Below are 27,814 nucleotides of genomic sequence, written 5' to 3' on the forward strand. Positions count from 1 at the left end.
TTAATGTGCATAGCCTGCGAGACCCCCCTTAGGCAAGTGACAAACTGCCCCCCCTCAGTCTTAGGCAAGTGACAAACTGCCCCCCCCCCCTCAATCTTAGGCAAGTGACAAACTCAGCTCTGCTACATCTACAATGAGCAACTACAGCAAATGTAATGCCAAACTGCAGTTCCTTGTGATGCCTTGGATAGCTTCCACTGGACCCAGTGGAAGCTATCCAAGGCATCACATAGAATAGAGGAACTGCAGTTTGGCATTACATTTGTTGTAGTTGCTCATTGTAGATGTAGCAGAGCTGAGTTTGTCACTTGCCTAAGAATGAGGGGGGGGGGCAGTTTGTCACTTGCCTAAGGGGGGGGGGCCTCCCACTATGCACATTAATCCTGGCTGATCGATCGCTGCTGCTCTCACATCTGATGAGAGATTTCCTAAGGGGGTATTGCTTGGCATTAGGGACGGGCTGGTGGATGAGGGCAGCCACCCGGTCTTGCCTATGGATCACCCAGTTTGCACTTAGCTATGCCCAGGCCCCATGCCAGGGGGTCCCTGATGTATTAACTGACCAATAACATGGAGATCCCAGTGCCAGCTGCCTTGCTGGTGGACGATTGGCGTATACTTCTGCTGTGGGCCACAAGGCAGCTGGCACTGGGATCTCCATGTTATTGGTCAGTTAATACATCAGATTCAGGGATGTATTAACTGGCGGCGTGATAAACTAACCCCCCCCCCCCCCTCCCCCCCCCTCCCAGTCTGTGACTGTCCCTGTCGGCTGCTGCAGATGAGGAATCTCATCTGTCCCTCCCTCTTGACTGATAGGGCTGCAGGCTCTGGACATGTTGTGGGGCCCTAAAAAGTCTCCCTCCTGCACTGCTGCTACAATGGTAGAAGAGCAGAGTACATGTGCTGCTACTTCTGGGTTGCAGTGAATGCACAGTCTCTGTTCCAGCAGAGCCTCTGACTCTGAGCACATGCGCCACTAGGCATGCAATTGTCCTGGTACGGCGAGATAGGACTGGACCGGTCTGTTCCTCCCAGCCACTATCATATGTCTCACTGCCATAAAGCTAAACTAACAGGATTGTGCTCCACACCTGGTGATGACATACCGCCATATGTATGAAGTGTACTTCAATAAAATTAAAAAAAAAATTACTACTTTTAGATGGCATCCTTATCATCATTATTATTATGCACTTATTGGATTAAAATGTATTTTCTCTGTGAGATTTTAGTTCTGCAATTGGGCATGGTGGGCGTGCAGGGGTCTGGTGGTGTTAGGAAACGGTATTGAGGGTAGGGGGGGCCCAAATTGAACTCTTACACCAGGGCCCATGAGCCTATAGCTACGTCCCTGGTTATAATAGTAGTAGTAGTAGTGGTGGTAGTAGGGATAGTAGTAGAAGAAGTAGTGGTAGTGGGATAGTAGTAGTGTTGGTAGTAGTGGAGGTAGTAGTAGCAGTAGTAGTGATAGTAGTAGTCTGCAACCTCACTCACTCACTCACATTTTGGTGCAATTTGGCTCATCTCTTTTTAGACATATTTAATAAGGAAGTGAGCCAAAAATAATAATCTGCTTGGCCCCACCTGTCGAAGAGGTGTGGCTTAGCGGGGGCCTAGGGCCTGCTAAAGGTTCCCAGGCCTGTTATGGTTAACTACCTGTAAAGGCATGCACAAGGCACAGCTCAGCAGGCAGACCGTCAGAATCCCATAGACCAATAGTACTTCATTATGGTGTATGGGACTATATTAGCTCTAAGGGGGATAAAAGTTATTGTAAAAAAATTAACATAAAATCATCCCACCGTTCTCAATTTTACATATTAAAAATAAACAATAATAAAAATAAACATAACTGGTATTGCCACGTCCGAAAATGTTTGAACTATTAAGATATAAAAATATTTTTCCAGCATGCCATAGCGAAAAAAAAAAGTAAAAACATAAGATTTGCTATTTTTTGGTCATCTTGTCGCCCCATCCCCCAAAAAATAGAAAAAACTAATTAAAAAGTCATACATGCCCCAAAATAATGCCAATAAAAACTACAGTTCGTCCCACAAAAAACAAGCCCTCATACAGCTCTATAGACAAAAAAACTAAGGCTCTTGGAAAATGACGATGCCAAAAAACATCTTCATTTTTTTAAGTATTAAAACAAAATAATAACTATAAAAATGTAATACTATTGACCCATGTTGGGTCAATTTTTGGACGTGGTATTGGCACGTCCGAAAATGTTTAAACTATTAAGATATAAAAATATTTTTCCAGTATGCCATAGTGGAAAAAAAGTAAAAACATGAGATTTGCTATTTTTTGGTCATCTTGTCCCCCCATACCCCAAAAAATAGAAAAAAGTAATTAAAAATTCGTACTTACTACATACCCCAAAATAATGCCAATAAAAACTACAGTTCGTCCCACAAAAAACAAGCTACTATTGACCCGTAATATTAAGACCCAAAAATAACTTGGCGGCACTGTGTTTTTTTTTCAATTTAACCCCACAAAGATTTTCCAATATAAAACACGGTACATTAAATGGTGCCATTAAAAAGTACAACTTGTCCTCCAAAAAAATAAAGAAAAAGTTATGGCTCTTTGAATGTGGGGAGGAAAAAAAATGAAAATGCAAAAATGACAGTGAGCGGGTTTTTCAGTCAAGAGGGTCCTTTGTGAGCAGCAAATAAATAAAATCTGCCCAAAGCTATTTAATTATCTAAAATTGTATGTACAGTATGTCTGAGTATATACATTGGGAACAATACATTAAAGGGATTGCTTCACTAAAATATGTAAAAATATGTAAAAATAAAATATGTAAAAATAAAAAATAATAATCTTGATCTAGGAGGAGTTGGTCCATATGGAGTAGGAGGTTGAGGAGGTGGTGGATGTGGCGGTGTAGGTGGAAGCGGCGGTGGAGGAGAAGGAGGTAGCCAACACTGGTTTTTGGTTTTGTTTTTTATTTTATTATTATAATTTTTTTATTTAAATTTGGGTAGACCCCAAAACATTGGGAAATATAACCTGTGATAACCCCCTCCAGCCGTGCTAAACACACGTTCAGACAATACACTGGCTGCAGGGCAGGCCAGCACCTCCAAGGGTAAGCTCAGGCCATGTGCCCAATTTGGAGACCCAGAAGTTGAAGGGGGCAGACCCGTCATTCAGTACATGCAGGCATGTGCACACATACTGCTCCACCATGTTGGTGAAATGCTGCCTCCTGCTAAGACGTTCCATATCAGCTGGTGGTGCTGGTTGTTGTGGCATGCTGACAAAGTTTTTCCACATTTCGGCCATGCTAACCCTGCCTTCTGAGGTGCTGGCGGTGCCCCAGCTGCGTTTGCGACCTCTTCCTCCTCCTCCTGTCTTCGCCTTGTGCTTCCACTGTGCCCCCGCTGTCAGGTGGGAATGCCACCAGCAGCGCGTCTACCAGCGTGCGCTTTTACTCATGCATCTTACGATCACGCTCCAGTGACGGAATTAAGGACGGTACGTTGTCCTTGTAACGGGGATCCAGCAGCGTGGCCTCCCAGTAATCAGCACAAGTTAGAATGTGGGCAACCCGGCGGTCGTTGCGGAGACACTGCAGCATGTAATTGCTCATGTGTGCCAGGCTGCCCAGAGGCAATGACAAGCTGTCCTCTGTGGGAGGTGTATCGTCTGTGTCCTCTGTATCCCCCCAGCCACGCACCAGTGATGGCCATGAGCTGGTTTGGGTGCCACCCTGCTGTGAACATGGTTCCGCCTCCTCCACCTCGTCATCCTCCAGAACTGTGCCCTTGCTGGACAATTGTGTACCTGGCGTTTGTGGGTGCCTGAAACCTTTGGAAATTATCTCCTCCTCCTCCTCCTGTGCCACATCCTCTTCCATCATCGCCCAAAGCATTTTTTCAAGGAGGCATAGAAGTGGGATAGTAACACTGAGAACGGTGTCATCGGCACTGGCCATGTTGGTGGAGTACTCGAAACAGCGCAACAAGGAACACAGGTCTCAGATGGAGGCCCAGTCATTGGTGGTGAAGTGCTGCTGTTCCGCCAAGCAACTCACCCGTGCATGCTGCAGCTGAAACTCCACTATCGCCTGCTGCTGCTCGCACAGTCTGCAGCGCTGACAGGCAAGCAGCAGCAGGCGGAGAACGCCGAAAGCGCGCACAGACGGCCCGCACTTTCTGCAGCAGCTCTGACATATCGGGGTAATTTTTAAGGAACCTCTGCACCACCAAATTCAGCACATGCGTCAAACCAGCTAGTCCCAGAGCTGCTACGAGATTTCGCCCATTATTGCACACCACCAGGCCAGGCTTGAGGCTCACTGGCACCAACCACTCATCGGTCTGTTGTTCCATGCCCGTCCACAGCTCCTGCGCAGTGTGGGGTTTGTCCCCCAAACAGATAAGTTTTAAAACTGCCAGCTGTCGTTTACCTCTGGCTGCGCTGAAGTTGGTGTAAAGTAACAGGAGGCAAAGAGAAGCGTCCTGCAATCCTCGGTGGTGGAAGGACATGCGCCAAACTGCTATCCGCCTCAGGCCCAGCCGCCACTGCATTTACCCAGTGTGCTGTTAGGGAGATATAACGTCCCTGACCGTGCTTACTCGTCCACGTATCCATAGTCAGGTGCACCTTGCCACAGATGGCGTTGCGCAGTGCACACCTGATTTTGTCCCCCACTTGGTTGTGCAGGGAAGGGATGGAAAAAGTAGTGGCGGCTGGGCACGACGTACTGTGGAATAGCCACCGCCATAAGGCTTTTAAAACTCTCCGTCTCAACCAGACGGAATGACAGCATTTCAAAGGCCAGTCATTTTTAAATGCTGGCATTCAGGGCCAGGGATTGCGGGTGGGTAGGGGGGTACTTCCTCTTTCGCTCCAGTGTTTGGGAGATGGAGAGCTGAACGCTTCCTTGGGACATTGTGGTGATGCTTGGTGACCCAGGTGGTGGCATTGCTGGCAGATCCTCTGTTTGCGGGGTGGCAGGTGGCACTGTCACTCCAGAAGGGGATGAAGAGGCCGCGACTGCAGCAGAAGAGGAATCAGGAGGAGCCTGAGACCTTTCTTTGTTTTTGAGGTGTCTACTCCACTGCAGCTCGTGCTTTGCACTTAGATGCCTGGTCTTGCAGGTTGTGCTCAGGTTGAGAACGTTTATGCCTCGCTTCAGGCTCTGATTGCACAGCGTGCAAACCACTTGTGTCTTGTCGTCAGCGCATTGTCTGAAGAACTGCCACGCCAGGGAACTCCTTGGAGCTGGCTTTGGTGTGCTCGGTCCCTTGCTGCGGTGGGCAGTAGCAGGCGTACTGTTTATGGTACGGCTGCTTCGCTTTTGCACCCTGCTCCCTCTTCTGCTGTGCTGGTGGCTCTGTGCGACCACCGCCTCTTCCTCCGAACTACACAGTTCACGCGCATGACTTTGATTCCATGTGGGGTCGAGGACCTCATCATCCTCCACATCATCTTCCACCCAGTCTTCACCCCTGCCCTACTTGTTGGTCTGCACACTGCAGAAAGCCACAGCCGTTGACACCTGTGTTTCGTCATCATCCGAGACGTGCTGCGTTGGTCCTCCCATGTACTCATCCTGAAACATAAGTGGTTGGGCATCGGTGCACTCAATCTCTTCCACTTCTGGGCCAGGGCTAAGTGGATGGCCCTGGGAAACCCTGCTAGCAGAGTCATCAAAAAGCAGAAGAGACTGCTCCATGACTTGGGGCTAAGACTGCTTGGCTGATTTGCAAGGGGGGGAGGTGAAAGACTGATGCCCATGGGCTACAGGTGCCAACTCTGATCTTTCAGCAAGAGACTGGGTGGGAGAGAATGTGAAGGAACTGGAGGCACTGTCAGCCACCCAATCTACTATCGCCTGTACTTGTTCTGGCCTCGCCATTCGTAGAGCCGCATTCGACCCTACCAAATAACGCTCGCACCTGAGGAAGGTGTTTCACTTGTGCGTGTAGCTGGCACAGATCGACCACGTCCTCCCCCGGCAACAGGAGCTCCACCAGCAGCACCACGACCGGGGCCACGTCCATTATTTAACGCTCTCCTCATTCTTTGCGTTCACCCACCAAACTAACAGATGGTTTATGTCGGGCAACAATGTAACCGCCAATAGTCGACAATTAAGTTCACTGAGAGTAAGGCAGTGCCGGTGTCATAAAGAGGAAAAATTGCAGGCGAATTTTATACAATTACTTCACGGTCACAAAAAATGTTAATTTGTCAACCAACAATGTAACTGCAGTATTAACTGGTTGTATTTGACAAATGCAGCAAAGGCCCCAAATGTAGTGTCTTGCACAAAATGGGTGTTTTTTAAAACCAAAGTATAACAGCGGTATCTAAAGCTTGTATTTGACTGTGACAAATGCAGCAAAGGCCCCAGATGTAGGGTCTTTCACAAAATGGGTGTTTTTTTTAAACCCAGAATATTACTGCAGTATTTAAAGTTTGTATTTGACTGTCACAAATGCAACAAAGGCCGCAAATGTATTATCATGCCCAAAATGGGTGTTTTTTTAATACCAGAATATAACAGCAGTATCTAACACTTGTATTGGACTGTCAGAAATGCAGCAAAGGCCGCAAATGTATTATCTTGCCCAAAATGGGTGTTTTCTTAAAACCAGAATATAACAGCAGTATCTAACGCTTGTATTTGACTGTGACAAATGCAGCAAAGGCCCCAGATGTAGGGTCTTGCCCAAAATGGGTGTTTTTTTTAATACCAGAATATAACAGCCATATTTAACACTTGTATTTGAATGTGACAAATGCAGCAAAAATGCAGCAAAGTTTTTTTTAAACCTAGAATATAACTGCAGTATTTAAAGTTTGTATTTGACTGTCACAAATTCAGCAAAGGACCCAAAATGTATTATCTTGCAAAAAATGGGTGTTTTTTTTTAAACCCAGAATATAATAGCAGTATTTAAAGCTTGTATTTCACTGTGACAAATTCAGCAAAGGCCCCAGATGTAGTGTCTTGCAAAAAATTGGTGTTTCTTTAAACCCAGAATATTACTGCAGTATTTAAAGCTTTTATTTTACTGTGACAAATTCAGAAAAGGCCCCAGATGTAGGGTCTTGCAAAAAATTTGTGTTTTTTTTAAACCCAGAATATAACTGCAGTATTTAAACCTTGTATTTGACTGTCACAAATGCACATATGCGGTGCTGGTGCACTGAACTTGCACAAAATGGCTGCCAACGCCCACCTAACTAACAGACGGATAAAGATTCTTTTTCTGTGTCACTGGGCTCAGGGCAGGGTAAAAAAAATGGTGAACTGCACCCACAAATCAAAATCGATGTAGATCGCAGAGTTAACAAGCACTTCTGATAACAGATTCTTTCCTATTCTCTCCCTCACAGCAGCAGCATCCTATCCCTACACTAGTAAGAGCAGAGTGACGTGCAGCGCTACGTGACTCCAGCTTATATAGAGGCTGGGTCACATGCTGCACTGGCCAATCACAGCCATGCCATTAGTAGGCATGGCTGTGATGGCTTCTAAGGGCACACGAGTTAAACTGCTGCCTTTCAAAAAGCGCCATTAGCTCGCCGAACACCGAACTCGAACCTGAACTTTTACTGAAAAGTTCGGGTTCGGGTCCGGGGTCCAAAAATCCTAAAGTTCGGTACGAACCCGAACTTTACAGTTCGGGTTCGCTCAACCCTATATATGAAGTCTGATTTTCATTTTTTACATTAGTCATAGGATAACCCCTTTAAGGCAATACTGTTTGGGGTGTTTTTGACTTCCAGTGTCATGCTCCACCTACTTCAGCCTTGCATTAGGCATAACACAGTGTGCAGTGGCCGAAGAGTTCCTTTCAGAAGTGCAACATAATAAAAAATAATAATAATAATTATAATAATAATAAAAATTCACAACGACCTTATATACATAGAAGCCAATGTTAAGGATTTTCATATCGTTCTTCCTTCGATCCTTCTGTGTCAGAGACACAACGAGAGTGCGTTTCTTGTTGGCATCACCATCTTGAGCCTTCAATTGGATTCGGTACTGGGGGTTGATGCTAAATCTGGCTGAGTGTGAAATGAAATAACAGTGAAGGATAATAATATATGACTAGTAGTGGTGGATGCAGTACTTCATATTCCAGGCACTGATACTTTCTCCTGCTATAAAAGGGTTGACCACTTTTGGCAATCCCATTTTATTAGATAACTTCATCTCCGAAAAGCTGATCATATCTGTGAGGCAGATAATAAAATGGCTGCACAACATTTCACATACAAACAATAGAGCTGAGAAATGGGGATCATTCTAAATTAAAGTGGTATTATACTTACTATAAATGGAAAAATAGAAGCTCTTTGCGCACATTTTTGATCAAACGTGTGTCGGTATGTGAAATGTTGTGCAGCCATTTTATTATCAACCATGTTTGCTTGATGGATATGCACCTGTGACTATGAATATGAATGTGCTAATCTAAATTTTCTTGTAGCATATTTGTAAGGCAAACATAATCTAAGTATAATTAAATAATATTTAAAAAATGAAAACACCGTCCTCTCCTCTATCTGGGAAAAGCCAGGTCGGCAATGTTATCGCCGATCACAGACATTAGTTCCAGGTGTCTGCTATGTGAAACAGCAAAAACCCGGCATCTATGACTCCCACTTCCCTCCGGAGCGCGCACCATCTTTAAATACACGACATCCGTCGTACATGCACGATGCGTGTTGTCAAGGGGTTAAAGTTTTTGCTATGTAATTGTAGTGAAAGACTACAAGAACTGTATGCATTTGGTTTCGTCGTATTCGTACTGACCCACAGAATAAAGTGACCCTGTTGTTTTTACTGCATAGTAAATATCATAAAAGCAAAACCTCAAAAAAAGGAAGAATTGTGTGTTTACAATTCCCAATTCAACCCAACCTAGAATTTTTTACGTATTTCTCGGTACATTATATGGTACAATAAATGGCCACGTTGACAGAAAAATATTAAAGTTATGACTCTTGAAAAAAAGGGGATAAAAAAAATGACAACAAAAAACTAAAACTGCCTGCAGTGGGTTGGGAGTAATCCTCCTGGTTGTGTAGTACACAAAGGATGGACTCACTTCATAAGATGAGTTGTGGGATTATAGACATCTGTATGACGTATGGTGGTGGCAGGCATGATTTCGGAGAACACACATTCTTACCCAAACCTTTCCTCCCTCCATCGCTGATTCCCTTCTTCCAGCTTCCATTGAATTCTGTCAGGGACCACTTAAAGTCGTCACCACAGCACACCTCGCTCAGGTGGATGTTACAGATCTCCAATATTTTAAACTCTTTCAGATAGTCATCGAAGGGCATCCTGCAAACAACCAAAACTATGTGCTTCACAGATTTCCAAACTTCCACTTTCCAAATTTAAAGAGGACCCGTCACCTCTCCTGGCACGCCCGTTTTAGTAACATTTATGCCACAAGCCCCGGAGGAGAGGATGATGGGAATGGTAGTGATTCTGGTTGCAATAATTATTCACAGTGGCGATCCTCATACTGATGCTCCCTAGGGCCAGGGCAGTCATAGAAGGACGCACCCTTTCTTCCCTTGGGAAATACATTAATGTTGGGGCTCCTGCATAATGGTAGTTGGGATGCCCTTGGTGTTGTGGGTTTGGTGTGGGTGCAAGGCAGGAGATGTAGGTGCTGTGGCCCACATATAGTACCGGAGTCAGTAACCAGGCCATTTGTAGAAAAGAACAAGTCTCGCTTTACTGGGAGTTGTAGTACATCCACCAGATCTAAAGAGTAATCTCCCAAGGAAAGAAAACCATCTTGCTTGCACTTTTTTTGGACCACCAGGATGACCACCTAAGTGTAAAAGATAGAGCGGTAGTGTCACTGGATGCACCCTGGGTGTTTGATTGTGTTGGATTGGATTTTTAAACAATGTACTGGGGAAATATGGTACGGGGGATATATTTTGGAAATAGATTATAATATTGTATAGGAAACCGCGTGCAACTGTAGTAGTTAAGGGTAAGGATTGGGACAAGACAAGGTTGTCCTCTGTTTACCTCCCTTTTGCTGACTATGTGTTTTTGGAGAACATGTGTAGTTCAGTTGGTAAGTTGGTAGAAAGGGTTGATGAGTGTTCGGAATTTTCAGGTATAGAAGTTAATAAAAGCAAATTGTGCATATTTGGGATTCTTGTCTTTGGGGAATTATGTGTTTCCAGTGTCTCCTACCATTAAATACCAAGGGATTTGGGTGAGTAGAGGGTACATTAGATGGGCAGATCTTCTGCCCAATAATCGCTAATGAGCATTCCTATAAACACTCGTTAGTGATCAACTGGCAATCTAATACTGCCTCCGATTACACGCTCGTTCATCAGGCAATTCAGATCTTTCAGCATGCCGGCGGCAGATCGTGCTGTGTAATCGCGATCTGCCGCCGACACACCGCTGTCCTGCGCGTGGACGAGCGATGGCATAGTGATGGCTCCTCCCCATGCTGCAGAGTTATTTAACCCCTGTAGCTCGCAAACTGAGAACATTTTTAATAAAGACCAACTATAAAAAAGAATTTTTGCCCAAAATGAGTAGAATGCAACAATTTTATAAAATTGCCCCCAAAGGTGTGTATAGCCTTTAATTAAATCTGGATTTCACCTGGTAACCACTTATATCTAATAGTCCAGTTTGGAAAGAGAAAAATATTTTAAGGTAATAGATTCTATTTATCACAAGTTTTTGTGGGGAGGGATAACTCCTAGAACAGGTTAAGAGATAAAGAAGGCTTAGCTATTCCAGATGCTTATGTATCATTCCTGGCAACACATGGGTGGCTAGGTGGCGCTCCAGAATATCCACATGTTTTGGAAGCATTAATTGGTGGAAAATAAATAGAGAAATTTTCTATTACAGGAAAAATGATATATAGAGTTTGGTTAGGAGTCTGAATATCTGGAGCAACAACAGTTTATTTGATCAGAGTCTGAGAGAAGTTGGCGCTGTATTCATCTGAGAAAGATTTGGGGCAACATGGCTCTCTCAGTTCTATAATCAAGAAGGAGTTAAAGGCTATGCGTCTTCAATATCAGATCAGCAGGGCACCTCCACCGATCAGCAGTTTGAAGTGAAGGCGGCGCTCTATGTCAACGCCGCTTCCTCTTCATTACACTGCACTTCGCCTCGGAAGTGGAGTGCAATACAAGCACTTGTAATTACACTACTCCACCACGCCAATGGAGACGAAACGTAGTGTAATGACGAGGAAGCAGTGCTCGTCTCACTGCTGATCGGTGGTGGTCCCAAATGTTAGACCTAGTGTTGAGCACGAATATTTGAATAGCGAATTTTTATCGTGAATATCGCTACTTCGAGAATTTGCAAATAGTTAGAATATAATGCTATATATTCGTTATATCGAATATTCAGCATTTTTTTTCCATCTAAACACAAGATTCCTCTCTGCTTCTTGCTTGTGGGCAAATGAGAAGGAAGCAATGTCAAGTTCACAACAATACTTAGTGCACCAATCAGTAATCTCTAGTCAGAGCTGCTAAAATGTGAAGTTGCACGTAATATTCTAATCACTGCCGATTAGCGCAATCGCGAATATATTGGAGCTCTTGACTCTATCTTCATATACAGCTATTGTAGTGTTCTGCCGTGCCAACCATTTTCTCCAGTCTCAGGAGAAACTCATGAAACTTCTAGCAGCTTGAAAAATGTAGCCAAAGTGACCCATGCCTGTATTTCGCGTTATGAAATCGCATTACGCGATTTTTACATTGCCGATTTTTCGCATTCAATAAAATAATCTTGAATTCGCGAAATATATGACGAATATTCTATAAAATATTCGTGAAATATTGTGAATTCGAAAATAGCCCCTGCCGCTCATCACTAGTCAGACCCCCGCCAATCAGATATCGATGACCTATCTTATTATCAGCACAGCACAACCCCTTTAAGGCTGCAGGTTTTGGACATTGGATGGAATCGAATATTGGTTACATTTTCACCCTTGATAGATATATGGTTTGGTTTTAGGATTAATTGAAATGGGTATATATTTGTTTTTTGTTAAGTTGCCTAATAATTATGCACAGTAATAGTCACCTGCACACACAGATATCCCCCTAAAATAGCTAAAACTAAAAACAAACTAAAAACTACTTCCAAAAATATTCAGCTTTGATATTAATGAGTTTTTTGGGTTCATTGAGAACATGGTTGTTGTTCAATAATAAAATTAATCCTCAAAAATACAACTTGCCTAATAATTCTGCACTCCCTGTATACAGTATGTACTTTTTCTCTCTCGCTCTTACTAAGGATTGGGATCAGTTTGTGGATTTATGTAGGTAAATATAACTGCATTTCTATACTGATTATTGATTCTGTTTTATTTTGATATTATGAAATAAAGAAAAAATTTAAAAAAGGAGAATGTGTCTGGTCCAGTAGGGAAATTAAAGGACCAGTCTTGAACTGGTTTAAGGCGTTCTCTGGAACCAGGAACTTCTATTTATATGGTCAGGCAGGATGCAAAAGTTAATAAAATGACTTACCTGTCACCGGCACACCAGTTCCTTTCTCTTCCATTTCTGGTCTCCACTGGACTGGAAGTGTGATGTGCCAACTACATGCATGTCATAGCTGACAGCAGGGTCTTAGCTATAGGGGAAGCAAGGGAAGTGGCTGCTTTGGGGCCCGAGCTCAGAAGGGGCCCACTAAGGATGAGGGCTAAAAGATTTTATTGTCAGGACCCCTCAACAATATTATAAAATGACATTATATACAGAGAAACTGTAGGAAACGGACGGAGCGGCTGCTGGGCCTGGTCTAAGAGAGCGATTTTGACTAGCCACAGAAGTGGTGGTTGCAAAGAAGTTGCTTGGGGGAGGGGCATAAAAAAATTTGGTGGGCGGCCCAGTCATTTCTAGCTACGCCACTGGCTGACAGCCAATCAATTTCTAGTCCAGTGAAGACCAAAAGTGGAGGAGAAGGGAGCTTGGTGATGGACCTGAAGTGTCAGTAACAGGTGAGACATTTTTTTACTTTTGCACCCTTGCCTAGCCATATGAACAGTAGTCACAGGCAGTTGGTTATGTATACACCTGGCAAGACACTGTATAAAGGGGCAGCAAGCAGGTAGTGTTTATGGGGCAGACTGTTTGATACTCACCAAGTTTCTCCATCTAGCTTATCAACATAGAGTTTTGCTCTTACGTCGGGATCCACCTTCCCCCACTCATCGGCACTGAGAGGACAAGAAGAAATCAGGAAATTCCCCTTTAGACATTAATTTGCAAAGACTAAAGTCCAGGGAGTGGAAACCTTCCGTCACACGCGGCCAGCATACTCAAAGATTACATTGGAAAAAGCGGACCACAAACATAAAAAGGCCAAGGGCTGACAGCTGTCTTTGCCGACTTCCCATGAACAGACATTTTCGGCTCAGTCTGCACATTTATTTAGTAAGAGTCAGTAGGTTCACTTCCCCACTGGGTCTCCTGGGCACAGGAGGAATGACTGACATTCTTGGAGGGTGGTATTATCCTCACTCAGATGTGGCTGGCTCTCTGATCAAGATCTTCAAGAGTCCCTGCTGCTGGACATCTACACTTACATGCAAGTCTTATTGATGACATAAAGACAATTATCATGTAACATTTATAATACTGGTGTCTTCTTATGTGGCAGATGGACCTTTGAGCCCCCACAGACATTCAGACCCATGTGTAACTGCTACCTCTACACCGCTGATAGCTATGCCCCTGTCATCACGTTTATGGCCTACTTTTAACATATCCACAGGGTGTCCCACTGTAAAAAAAAAGTAATCTTTAAGATGTACATTTTTTTTTATTGGATACTATTATGTGCAGCATATTACACTATTGTATACAGACAGTGGGATGGTGGCTCACTCAAGGCGGAAATGTGAAACAGGTGCTGCTAGCCCAAATGTGAGGGACACCCACCCTCAAAGGGTAATGTAGATAAACTAAAATAATGGGCGAGCACACTGCATTTGTATCATCCAGTACATAAAATTTAATTAAATCCAATAGATAAACACGTGATATAGATAAAATCAGTCACACAATAAAATAAAATACAATAAAATATCTAAAAACAATAGGCTTGGATTGATACACTTAAATAAATAAATACCGCAGATAAATAGGATGGTTTGCACAGTATGGTGAAGTCCAATTAATGGTATGTGGACCAAGGTATCATATAAAAGTCCATTAATATGATAAGATATCCTAAATTCTCCTATCCAGGAGATCTTTGGTCACAAGTCTATTGCATGAATGGTGCACCAGAAGTATGTGCTGGTATTATAGCTCCGATATGAAGAGAGAGTATCCTCTTACAGTCTCTGGCCGACTGCTTAAAATGAACTCCTGTATAAGACCTTAGGTGCTGATTTTTATGCACCAGTTAGCTGTATAATGTTACAAAGTCCCGTAGTCACTGTGGGTATAGCAACTTATGTATACAGTGCTTCTTACCTCCCTCGTGGTGGACGGGTTGTTTCCAGCGTGAGTCGGGCGACGCGGGATACTGCCGGCGTCTTGCTTCGTTCAGCTGCAGTTGACTTACCCGAAGTCTCACGAGATTTCTAAGCGGGATTTCGCCCGGCACGACAGGGAGGGCACAGTGAGTCTCCGATATGTTCTTAGTTATTGGAATCCTTCAATTCAATTTACAGCATGGCCATGCTTGTGGACGTGGAGGTGCTTTGATTACAGGTATGCGATCTCTTCATATCGGAGCTATAATACCAGCACATACTTCTGGTGCACCATTCATGCAATAGACTTGTGACCAAAGATCTCCTGGATAGGAGAATTTAAGATATCTTATCATATTAATGGACTTTTATATGATACCTTGGTCCACATACCATTAATTGGACTTCACCATACTGTGCAAACCATCCTATTTATCTGCGGTATTTATTTATTTAAGTGTATCAATCCAAGCCTATTGTTTTTAGATATTTTATTGTATTTTATTTTATTGTGTGACTGATTTTATCTATATCACGTGTTTATCTATTGGATTTAATAAAATTTTATGTACTGGATGATACAAATGCAGTGTGCTCGCCCATTATTTTAGTTTATCTATATTACACTATTACATGCCTTTCTTATTTAATATACTCATGTATGTTGGCCAAAAGGACACTCTTATAGACTCCCTATGAATGTGTTTAACATCTGCTTCACCAACTGTCTCTTCTAACTTGATATGAACTCAGGATAGGTCATCAGTATCTAGTCGGTGGAGTTTGGCTCCCAGATGTTGGAAGGGGTTGCAGCACTTGGGTGAGCACTGCGGCCTCTTCCCTGGGCTATGATGTCCTTCATCACATAGCCTTCCTGCAGTTGAGTCCCATTCAAGCAATGGGATTGAGACATTCAAAGAAAATGGCTAGCTTACAGTCAATTTGCATATAATATTTACTGTTAACAGTAAAATACACATAATAATGCAATAATAAAAAATAATAAATAAGTCACAGTCCCTTTTAAATACTTAAAATACGGAGCTCTCGCATATATAAGCTAAAGGACGGCTGAACTGTAATTACAGTTAATAACCATTCTCATCGGTGTATCCACTAGACAACTTTGTCTCCAGTTGTGTCCTTTTTTGCAGTGGAATAATGTCCAAATGCAACATATAGAGACTAAGTAATAGACAATATGCTAGAGCTCCTGCGCTTGAGCTGGGACTCGCGGTACTATAGAAACTTAATAGAGGGGACAAACTCCAGTGTATACTGCTCGTGAGTCTCCCCATTCTGCAATCGGCTGCTCAGGCCAGCTTGTATGACTCCACGCAACGCGCTCTTGAAGTATGAAGACACCAAAACCGATTCAAATACTGCAAGATTAAAGTTGTCCAGATGTTTATCCACACTAGTGATACTGGATAAGCCGTCCTACAAGAAGCGTTTCGGAACAAGTGTTTTACCACTGAGCAAGGAACACTTGTTCTGAAACGCGTCTTGTAGGATGTCTTATCCAGATGTGGATAAACATCTGGAGAACTTTAATCTTGCAGTATTTGAATCAGTTTTGGCGTCTCCATACTTGAAGAGCACATACGTGAAGTCATACTACCCGGCACATAGCAGAGCAGCCGATACACCAATGAACAACGGCCTGAGCGGTGGACTGTGAAACGTGGAGTAACAGACATCAACTTCTGTAATACCACAAATCCCAGCACAAACACAAAGGTGCAAGTTCAGTAGGCTGAGCAGCGGATTGCAGAATGGGGAGACTCACGAGCAGTATACACTGGAGTTTGTCCCCTCTATTAAATTTCTATAGTACCGCAAGTCCCAGCTCGAGCGCAGGAGAGCTAGCATATTGACTATTACCTAGAATATGTTGTATTTGGACATTATTCCAAGTGCAAAAAAGGACACAACCATTACATCCAAATCAGGTGAACGGTGCAGGAATTACAACAGTTTGCATATGTGCCTCCCACTTGTTAAGGAACCAAACGTAATGGGACAATTGGCTTCTCAGCTGTTCCATGGCCAGGTGTGTGTTATTCCCTCATTATCCCAATTACAATGAGCAGATAAAAGGTCCAGAGTTTATTTCAAGTGTGCTATTTGCATTTGGAATCTGTTGCCGTCAACTCTCAAGATGAGATCCAAAGAGCTGTCACTATCAGTGAAGCAAGCCATCATTAGGCTGAAAAAACAAAACAAACCCATCAGAGAGATAGCAAAAACATTAGGCGAGGCCAAAACAACTGTTTGGAACATGCTTAAAAAGAAGCTCAGCAACACCAAAAGACCTGGAAGACCAGGGAAAACAACTGTGGTGGATGACCGAACAATTCTTTCCCTGGTGAAGAAAACACCCTTCACAACAGTTGGTCAGATCCAGAACACTCTTCAGGAGGTAGGTGTATGTGTGTCAAAGTCAACAATCAAGAGAAGACTTCACCAGAGTGAATACAGAGGGTTCACCACAAGATGTAAACCATTGGTGAGCCTCAAAAACAGGAAGGCCAGATTAGAGTTTGCCAAACGACATCTAAAAAAGCCTTCACAGTTCTTGAACAACATCCTATGGACAGATGAGACCAAGATCAACTTGTACCAGAGTGATGGGAAGAGAAGAGTATGGAGAAGGAAAGGAACTGCTCATGATCCTAAGTATACCACCTCATCAGTGAAGCATGGTGGTGGTAGTGTCATGGCTTGGGCATGTATGGCTGCCAATGGAACTGGTTCTCTTGTATTTATTGATGATGTGACTGCTGACAAAAGCAGCAGGATGAATTCTGAAGTGTTTCAGGCAATATTATCTGCTCATATTCAGCCAAATGCTTCAGAACTCATTGTACGGCGCTTCACAGTGCAGATGGACAATGACCCAAAGTATACTGCAAAAGCAACCAAAGAGTTTTTTAAGGGAAAGAAGTGGAATGTTATGCAATGGCCAAGTCAATCACCTAACCTGAATCCGATTGAGCATGCATTTCACTTGCTGAAGACAAAACTGAAGGGAAAATTCTCCAGGAACTGAAGACAGTTGCAGTAGAGGCCTGGCAGAGCATCACCAGGGATGAAACCCAGCGTCCGGTGATGTCTATGCGTTCCAGACTTCAGGCTGTAATTGACTGCAAAGGATTTGCAACCAAGTATTAAAAAGTTTGATTTATGATTATTATTATTATGTCCCATAACATTTGGTCCCTTAACAAGTGGAAGGCACATATGCAAACTGATGTAATTCCTACACCGTTCACCTGATTTGAATGTAAATACCCTCAAATTAACCCCTTAAGGACACAGCCTTATTTCACCGTAGGACCAGGCCATTTTTTTTCAAATCTGGCCAGTGTCACTTTAAGTGGTGATAACTTTAAAACGCTTTGATTTATCCAGGCCATTCTGAGATTGTTTTTTCGTCACATATTGTACTTCATGACACTGGTAAAATGAAGTAAAAAAAAATCTTTTTTGTTTATAAAAAAATACCAAATTTAGCAAAAATTTGTAATAAATTGCACATTTCCAAGTTTCAATTTCTCTACTTCAATATTACATAGTAATACCTCCAAAAATAGTTTTTACTTTACATCCACCATATGTCTACTTCATGTTTAGATCATTTTGGGAATGATATTTTATTTTTTGGGGATGTTACAAGGCTTAGAAGTTTAGAAGCAAATCTTGAAATGTTTCTGAAATTTTCAAAAACCCAATTTTTAGGGACCAGTTCAGGTCTGAAGTCACTTTGCGAGGCTTACATAATAGAAACCACTCAAAAATGACCCCATTCTAGAAACTACACCCCTCAAGGTATTCAAAACTGATTTTACAAACGTCATTAACCCTTTAGGTGTTCCACAAGAATTAATGAAAAATAGAGATATAATTTCATAATTTCACTTTTTTGGCAGATTTTCCATTTTAATAAAAAAAAATTCAGTTACAAAGCAAGGGTTAACAGCCAAACAAAACTCAATATTTATGGCCTTGATTCTGTAGTTTACAGAAACACCCCATATGTGGTTGTAAACCGCTGTATGGGCACACGGCAGGGCGCAGAAGGAAAGCAATGCCATACGGTTTTTGGAAGGCAGGTTTTGCTGGACTGTTTTTTTTGACACCATGTCCCATTTGAAGCCCCCCTGATGCACCCCTAGAGTAGAAATTCCATAAAAGTGACCTCATCTAAGAAACTACACCCTTCAAGTTATTCAAAACTGATTTTACAAACGTCATTAACCCTATAAGTGTTTCACAAGAATTAATGGAAAATAGAGATATAATTTCAAAATTTCACTTTTTTGGCAGATTTTCCATTTTAATAAAAAAAATTCAGTTACAAAGCAAGGGTTAACAGCCAAACAAAACTCAATATTTATGGCCCTGATTCTGTCGTTTACAGAAACACCCCATATGTGGTCGTAAACTACTGTACGGGCACACGGCAGGGCGCAGAAGGAAAGGAACGCCATACGGTTTTTGGAAGGCAGATTTTGCTGGACTGGTTCTTTTGACACCATGTCTCATTTGAAGCCCCCCTGATGCCCCCCTAGAGTAGAAACTCCATAAATGTACCCCATCTAAGAAACTACACCCCTCAAGGTATTCAACACTGATTTTACAAATGTCGTTAACCCTTTAGGTGTTCCACAAGAGTTATTGGCAAATGGAGATGAAATTTCAGAAATTTAATTTTTTGGCGCATTTTCCATTTTAATCAATTTGTTCCAGTAACAAAGCAAGGGTTAACAGCCAAACAAAACTCAATATTTATTGCCCAGATTCAGTAGTTTACAGAAACACCCCATATGTGGTCGTAAACTGCTGTACGGGCACACGGCAGGGCGCAGAAGGAAAGGAATGTCATACGATTTTTGGAAGGCAGATTTTGCTGGACTGTTTTTTTTTTTTACACCATGTCCCATTTGAAGCCTCCCTGATGCACCCCTAGAGTAGAAACCCAAAAAAAGTGACCCCATTTTAGAAACTACGGGATAGGGTGGAAGTTTTTTTGGTACTAGTTTAGGGTACAATGATTTTTGGTTGCTCTATATTACACTTTTTGTGAGGCAAGATAACAAGAAATAGCTGTTTTGGCACCGTTTTTATTTTTTGTTATTTACAAAAATCACCTGATCATGTGGTATTTTTATAGACCAGGTTGTCACGGATGCGGCGATACCTAATATGTATACTTTTTTTTTATTTATGTAAGTTTTACACAATGATTAAATTTTTGAAGCAAAAAAAATCATGTTTTAGTGTTTCCATTGTCTGAGAGCCATAATTTTTTCAGTTTTTGGGCAATTACCTTGGGTAGGGTATGATTTTTGCGGGATGAGATGACGGTTTAATTGGCACTATTTTGGGGTGCGTGTGACTTTTTGATCGTTTGCTATTACACTTTTTGTGATGCAAGGTGACAAAAAATTGTTTATTTAGCACAGTTTTTATTTTTAATTTTTTACGGTATTCATCTGAGGGGTTAGGTCATGTGATGTTTTCATAGAGCTGGTCGATACGGACACGGCGATACCTAATATGTATACTTTTTTTTTTTTTATGTAAGTTTTACACAATAATATCATTTTTGAAACAAAAAAGAAAATCATGTTTTAGTGTCTCCATAGTCTGAGAGCCATAGTTTTTTCAGTTTTTGAGCGATTATCTTAGGTAGGGTCTCATTTTTGCGGGATGAGATGACGGTTTGATTGGCACTATTTTGGGGTGCATATGACTTTTTGATCGCTTGCTATTACACTTTTTGTGATGTAAGGTGATAAAAAATGGTTTCTTTAGCACAGTTTTTATTTTTTACGGTGTTCATCTGAGGGGTTAGGTCATGTGATATGTTTATAGAGCCGGTCGATACGAACGCGGCGATACCTAATATGTATACTCCCCCCCCCCCCCTCTTTTTTCCCAATTTTTTTTAACTTTATTTGGGGAAAATGACGTTTTTGTTTATTTTTACTTGAAACTTTTAATTTTTTGGGGGAAAACTTTATTTTTTCTACTTTTTTTTTCACTTAATTTTTTGTCCCACTTTGGGACTTGAACTTTTGGGGGTCTAATCCTTTACAATGCATTCCAATACTTCTGTATTGGAATGCATTGGCTGTATAAGTAATACTGTGTGTATTACTCATACAGCTTCCGGGGCCTGTGAGATCCAGGGGGCTGGATCTCACAGGCTCTTCACCGGAAGGCAGCGCAGATGCCTCAGGAAGGCATTGCGCTGCCTTCCATGCCATCGGGTCCCCCGCACAGCCCCATGGGGACCCGATGGCACCGCCCGCCGCCGCCCGAATAGATAAAAGCCGCAAACCGCATGATTTTGATTTGAGCAGGCACCGGCTTCCGATCACCGCCCACTGCGCCGCAGTGATAGAAAATACACAGGGCGTACAGGTACGCCCTGTGTCCTTAAGTACCAGGACATTTTTATTATTGTATTATTATGTCTATTTTATTGTTTTCGACTAGGTAAATATATGCAAATTGACTGTAAGCTAGCCATTTTCCTTGAATGTCTCAATCCCATTACTTGAATGGCACTCAACTGCAGGAAGGCTATGTGATGAAGGACATCATAGGCCATCATAGGCCAGGGAATAGGTCGCAGTGCTCACCTAAGTGCTGCAACCCCTTCCAACATCTGGGAGCCAGACTCCACCGATTAGATACTGATGACCTGATGTTTTATAGCTGCTAAATGGTAGTTAATTGACTGTGCTCTAGTTTACTACACTGTTGAGCAACCCATTAATGGGATTGACCGCCAATACCAACAACAGCCACAATACACTTTATGGCACTGTTCTTAGTATACTATTAAGAGGCCATGGTGCTCCTCAGAGCTGATTGCAGGGGATGCTTGGAATCTGATCCTATCTTTTGTGGAGGCTTCACTGTGACTATTAAAAATGATAATTAAAAAGACCTACACCACATACTTATCACTAAAGGGTCCGTTCCATTCAGTATCACCCCAGGGATTCCTCATTCGGATGATTTTAACCACTTTTCCATCACAGGTGACCTTCAAAGCACACAGCAATAGTTTGAATAAACATAAAATGATATCATTACCAAGATAAAAAGGACTCTAGTCAAGTATGTGTTGGAGTGTCCTCACCTCCTCTGCTCCGGTTATAGAGTACATATGTCCTGCAACCACATTATTTTCGTTAATAGATTCTCCTTCACCCTGGACAAACTTCTGCAGAGAAAAAATAGTAAGGTTGACCATCTCTAATTCAATGTTGATGGTAGTGGACATCTAGTTGAGTTCGGATTAGGTAAAGTGTGACTAAAGCTTCTTTAAACCAAGCCTGCAAATGTAGGTGTCACGGACGTACCGAGACATACGGACGTCCCCACGACAGTGAATAGCAGGAGATCTTTAAGACTTGAACACGTGGTTTGATTTGACATGTTTACTTTGTGGATCAATAGGTGTCTGTGTTGTTTCTGGTACTGGCCACACCCTTAACTTCCAGGTGTTGCTATTGTGGTCATTTAACTTTCCCTATATATAGTTGTTTCTCCCACAATGCAGTGCGGTTTATAGCTTCAGTTGGACCTGTGGATACCTGGTGTTTGGATCTTGGCTGAGTTCCTGGTGCTGCCATAGCTTCTTGGAAGTTAAGTGTTACCTTTCCCTTTTGTACTTTATTTGGACTATTCTGTGTGTTGCATTTCCTTCCTTTTGGAGGAACGGGTTGTCTCATTCCTATCATTAGTACCAGGGTCCTTTAGGGTTAGATAGGACTTTAGGTATTCCTGTGTATGAACTCCCCTACCTCTGGGGTCCGTTCATACTGGTAGTCAGTCAGAGCTTTGATTAGGGTTTTCACTAGGTGGTGTCCATAAAGTTGAAAATATACATTAGATAGCTATTGGCCAATCGAGCATTTAGTCGACGCCCGACAGTTAGGTAATGTGTATGGCCAACTTTTTTACGTTTAGATCTAGATGGTCAGATGGTTGGATGGAAAACAAAATGGACAAACTGCCCCACACATCCGCACAATTGGCTTGGCCAAGCATGTCTGTTCCCTGAATGGTGAGAGAGGAGTAAGTCGTTGTATAAAAATGTGATACCATGGTCCAGCACTAATTGGACAGTATCCTTCTCTTTTGGGACACACCTCATTGACAAGTGGAATGGTAACTCTCCCAGTTGTTAAGCAGGTTTTACAGAAGTAAAACTTTGATAACCTATCTTGAGGATAAGTCATACATATCTGATTGGTGTGGGTAAGACTCCCGACATCCCATTCCATCAGTAGTTTAAAAGGGCTTTGGTGCTTGGGCGTTAAAGGGACCCTGTCATGTGGATATTTGATTATAATCTAACTAATTATATACAATCATTAACTACTAAAAAGTGCCTTAGATGTATTCACTTACTGGTGTGACAGATGGTTATCTCAAAATATACACACAAAGATGCCGCATGCCGCATGCTAATGAGCTGATTTGAGTCCAGCGTGATGTCATTGAGTCCAGCGTATATTTAATTCAGAGCTATAGCCACTCCCCTGCCCACCTGCTGCTGATTCATATGGAAAATAACTGTCATTCAGCAGCAGGTGGGCGGGGAGAGTCAGGAGCTCATGAATATTCATGACTCATCATTATCAGCTGGAGATTTTCAATACAAGACGTTGGCAGATTGACTGGGTCAATTAAAGAAAGTGACCCAGCATTGTGCTAAGAGAATCAGTCACTTATTTATGTTGCCCTTAGTTAGGACACCATAAAACTGGTGACAGGTTCCCTTTAAGTCCTGCTCAGGTAAAACTGGTAGTCTGCACTATGTCTACAGCGGGACCCAGGGGAGGAACATGACCCACGGATTCTCTCTTTGGTGCCTTGTACTAGGAATAACACTTTCATTTTATGGAGCACTGGTGGAAATTAAGACTTTCAAATACTTACTGTGCTACTAGCGGTCAAGCTCTTTTCCATCAGTGTCCTCTGGACTCTCTGAAACAAATCTGCTGGAGCTTCCGCAGTTCTATATGTTTCACCAACCCCACCAGTGAAATCCACAAGTGATTCCAGAGCATAACCACGACCAAGGGCTTCATACGATCTATTGATCCTGCGGAGAATAAGTGTCACTGATTAGTGTGTTCTTTGTTGTTAAATGAGACACTGGCCCACATGGCCATGTTCAGACGGTACATTTTAATGTGTCTTTTCAACAAAAAAAACAAGAAGTAAATACAGAAGATGAGCTTGTGTAGACGATGTCTGACTGCAGTTCCATGACCCTAGTAACGGAGATTATTCCGGGGCCTGTATTGAGGTGCAATAAATGATATAGTAAGTTGATCAGCACTCGTTAAGCTCCATTTACATGGAGCAGTCATCAGCATTGTATGTGACCGAACGACGGTCTTCATGATTGAGCACATACAGTGTAATTATTGTTGGTAGCAGACCCTGTTTACATGAGGCGATGTGCTGCCAATAACCAATTATTTTTATGCCTTTACAAAAGATGTGATCAGCTGAATTTTCTCACTTGGCTGATCACTTGGGATCTTCACATGTGGCAGTGACCAGGACCGAGCATTTCTAGGAATGTTTATTCACTCAATCATTGGCCTGTGTTAAAGGACTTTTCAATGCTAAAATTTTGGGTTCAGCAATTTCCCACTAGAGGGAGCTTACAATCAGTTACTTGTAACGGAGGGATTAGGCCTGCGGTTTGAAAATTTGCAAGACAGCAAATCTAGAAGACTGCAACCATACTAAAAGCTTTAGAATCTTTTCACAGGAAGGCCCAGTGTAACGATAAAGATTGTTAAAGAAGCATTCTGGTATTTGTCTCAGTTGGTTACATAAATTTTGAACCTTTTCATTATGGGAACCTGGACATGTGAGCACAAGTCTGATGTGTAAACAGGACACAAAGAATGAGGCACTAAGTGCCCATATATAGAGTTACTGTGTATTGAAATAGCTAGAGATACTTATAGAAGTGTGTGGGGATTCGCTCTGGTAGGCAGGGTGAGCGGACGCAGTACAGAGGCACAAAAAGTTCTTAACCAAAAGTTCAGTGTTCATTCACACATGGCAGGTTAACAAAAACTAGCAAAGTCACCTTAGGTTTTAAGTCCTGGTGTTCAATTTACACCATGCCGTGGGTACCATATAAGAAGGTCAAGTCCTGGTGTTCAGTTCACACCGTGCTGCAGGTACTGCGTAAGAAGGACGAGTTATGGTGTTCGTCGACCTGTCCTCCCAGACAGATCGCAAGCCGACATCCAGCCACAGGCCTCACACACTCACAGACACAGCCTACTGCCATCCACCTGGCTTTTTAAGACACTTAGGTATTGGCGGACCGGCATGTGAGATCCCTCACTTGCATCCCTCACCTCCCTCGGCGAGGTCACCTGAAGAATATCAAACACCCTGTCCACTCAACAAGATGGATCAGAGGACTCCAGTAAAAGGAAGGTTTTAATTGAAGAAATGAGCTTGACGCGTTTCGAGGATTACAATAGAAGTTCCCTTCTTAAGGAGCATACAGGACGTCGGTCTCTCCAGTGTGACTTCTAGAGATGAGCGAATCGAAGCTGACGAAGTGGAATTGTTCAATTATTCAGGAAAAATTGGAGCTCGAGAATTGCTATGTGTATTTAAATGAAATTTAGCATCAATTTCTGAAAACTCCCAAGTTACCTCTTGTACATTAGAGGCAAGGACCTTATCCACTCAGCTATAAAGCTGAATGCTAAACTGTGTCGGACAATCTTCAACAAGATCTGCACACTCCTCTTCTGAAATACTCTGCACTGCTGAGGAATCCTGCTCCTTACACTCTCAGTGTATAGGATATGCCACTCATCTTATTTATTTATTAATTTTATTAGAAATTCAAACAATACAATTCAGCAAAAACAAAATATTATTATATTATTTTTCCCCTAACAAACCCTACCCCCCTGTTCATACCCAACCAACCCCCTCCCTTATGATGCGTCTCCCACCCCCTCCATCAATAAGTGAAAAAGGGGGAGATGAGGGAGTGTATGCACGAAAACCTTAAAACTTCCATTCTCTCCAAATCTTAGTCCGTTTCTCCCCAGTATTTCTCTGCTTATATAGAATGTTTTCATATCTCTTAATCGTATTAACCAGGTTAAACCATGAAGTAATACTTTGAGTATTTCGAGAAAACCAAACCCAGCAATCAAAAGTCTCGCCAAGAACATTATTTTAATCAAAAGAATCCTTTTATATTTTGGACGGTGTAAAAGGAGTGCACTTCTTCTTGGCGCTAACATTGACCTGTAAGGCTGAGTTCACACTTGAGTTATTTGGTCAGTTCTGGCCCCATAACTGCCCAAATAAGTGAAGTGTGCAGTGATTCTAAGAGCGACGCCTGTCATCTGTATGTCATACGGACTCACAGTATTATTTCCCACCGCAGACTCCCTATGCGTGTTACTGCAAGGCACAGTGTTCTAAACCACTATAGAGGCTCTCTACAGCCAGGAAATAGCCGTTTTTTTTAACGCGATTCGCCGCAAATAAATTCGGATCGAACCGAATTTCTTCAAAAAATTCGGCTAACTGGCTGAATTTAATTTTTTTTCAATTTGCTCATCTCTTGTGACTTCCCGTGAACTCCAGGATTACGTCATCACCAATCACCTCCTGGTGTCACGGCCTATGGTGTACGCCATGACATTGTCGCCATGCTTGCTGTTGCAACATGTTGCTCTTTTGGCATGTTGTGGCAGTGTCACGGGTTTTGCTGTTTGCGCCGTGACTTGCTGGCCACGCATGCTGTTGTCTGCGGCAACCTGTTGCCTTTTGCTTGTGTGTGCAATTCCCCTTTAAGTAGTGTCTCCCTGCTGTGTGGTGTGTGTGGGGTTAATTCACTGGCTGGAGCAAATTGGTGAGTTGGGTGTGGTCTCAGGTCTTCTTATATACTCTGGCTTGGAGACTGAGATCAGTTTTGGTTTGTCTGCCTTGCATGTGAGATGCGTGCTCTGTGCATGGATGAGATCTGAGGGCCATCTAAATTTGACATCGATGTTCTTAGCAATGTCATCGGCGATGTCATACTGTGTGTTTACTCCTTGTCTTCCTTCCCCTCCTGGTGTGTTGTTTATGGTGTGGGTTTGAGTTGGAGGTTTGTTGTACGTCTTGTTTGTTTTTGCATGTCTGGGATGTTGTTGGTGTTTGTTCCTGTTTTGTGTGTGTAACCTCCAAAAGGGGGCTGGTTTCCCGGAGGAGTGAACCATATGCTTGGATGCAGCACTGCCTGGAGCTTCCGTGCATCTGGTGTTCGCATAGAGGTCCAGGTAGGAGTTTGGTGTCGTTTCTCCATCTCTGTTGCGGCAGGTAAGTGTTGGTTGTTGCTAGTGTTCTTTGTTACACTGTGTACTTACCTGCCGTGCAGTTGTTGCATTGTCTTTCTCCCTGTCAGCTACTGGGCCTCTGTAGACTCCTTTCATCCGTGGTGTTGGATGAACAGGTCTCTGCCCCGTCACAATGTTGAGGGTGATGCAGGGATTTCTAGGTTTCTGGGTATGGGTCCCCTTACCATTGAAGGCAGCTCATACAGCCAGGAGACTAGGGCTGCTTGAGGGAAGCTTTAGGAGGTGACAGCTCCCTTTTCCCTGCCTATGGCCTAGTATTTGGTGACATTGTACGGTGGGGGGTTTTCCCCACTCCCCACCGTGACAGTATGTCAAACTTAGGCTCCTCAGTATATTTGGCCTTCGGAAGAGGGCGCAGCATGTGTCACCTGGCGTTTTCTGGTGCACATGCTTATCCTCCAGAAGGAGGGTGAAAGGGGAATCCTGTTACAGTGCAGTTCTCTGTCACAGTGGTTGCAGTTGGTGTGAACTGGCACTTGTGTTTGGGTCTCCCCTAGTCCATTTCTCATTCATTCTGTCGCTTGTGTTGTGGTGGCTGGCTGCATTCCTTCAGTGTAGTGGCTGTGTGCTGGTTGGAGATGCATGCTGGCAGCGACTTGGTGCGAACCGTGTCTGAGGTGGATGCAGCGTTCAGTGCAGTCTCTCTTGGCTGTTTGTTGGCTGGCGCCCTGGTTCCTGTGTGTTGCTCCATAGGCTGGCGGCAGTCTTGGAGATACTTCCTTGCACTGGCGCTGAATCTGCTTCTTTTTTTTTTTTTTCTCTCCCTCCCTCCCCCCCTGTTTGTTGTGCTCCACTAGCTTCCCCTTTTCTGTTTGGGGGGGTTTTGAGGGGTGGAAGTGTCACGGCCTATGGTGTATGCCGTGACAC

At 42.9% G+C, this 27,814-nt stretch overlaps 1 protein-coding gene across 1 annotated transcript in view; it reads right to left on the reverse strand.

Annotated features, from left to right (window-relative positions):
* The window catches only part of LOC120999598 (calpain-2 catalytic subunit-like), a 68,917-nt gene that overhangs the window by 12,961 nt on the left and 28,142 nt on the right, over positions 1-27,814 (reverse strand). The window contains exons 5-10 of the mRNA XM_040430554.1: positions 23,481-23,646; positions 21,673-21,756; positions 21,491-21,576; positions 13,173-13,247; positions 9,186-9,343; positions 7,904-8,055 (exon numbers count right to left, since the gene is read on the reverse strand). Coding sequence (XP_040286488.1) covers positions 7,904-8,055; positions 9,186-9,343; positions 13,173-13,247; positions 21,491-21,576; positions 21,673-21,756; positions 23,481-23,646 — 721 coding nt within the window. The remainder of the gene's footprint in view (positions 1-7,903; positions 8,056-9,185; positions 9,344-13,172; positions 13,248-21,490; positions 21,577-21,672; positions 21,757-23,480; positions 23,647-27,814) is intronic.

This window comes from Bufo bufo, chromosome 4 (genome assembly GCF_905171765.1).
Source record: "Bufo bufo chromosome 4, aBufBuf1.1, whole genome shotgun sequence".
NCBI lineage: Eukaryota > Metazoa > Chordata > Amphibia > Anura > Bufonidae > Bufo > Bufo bufo.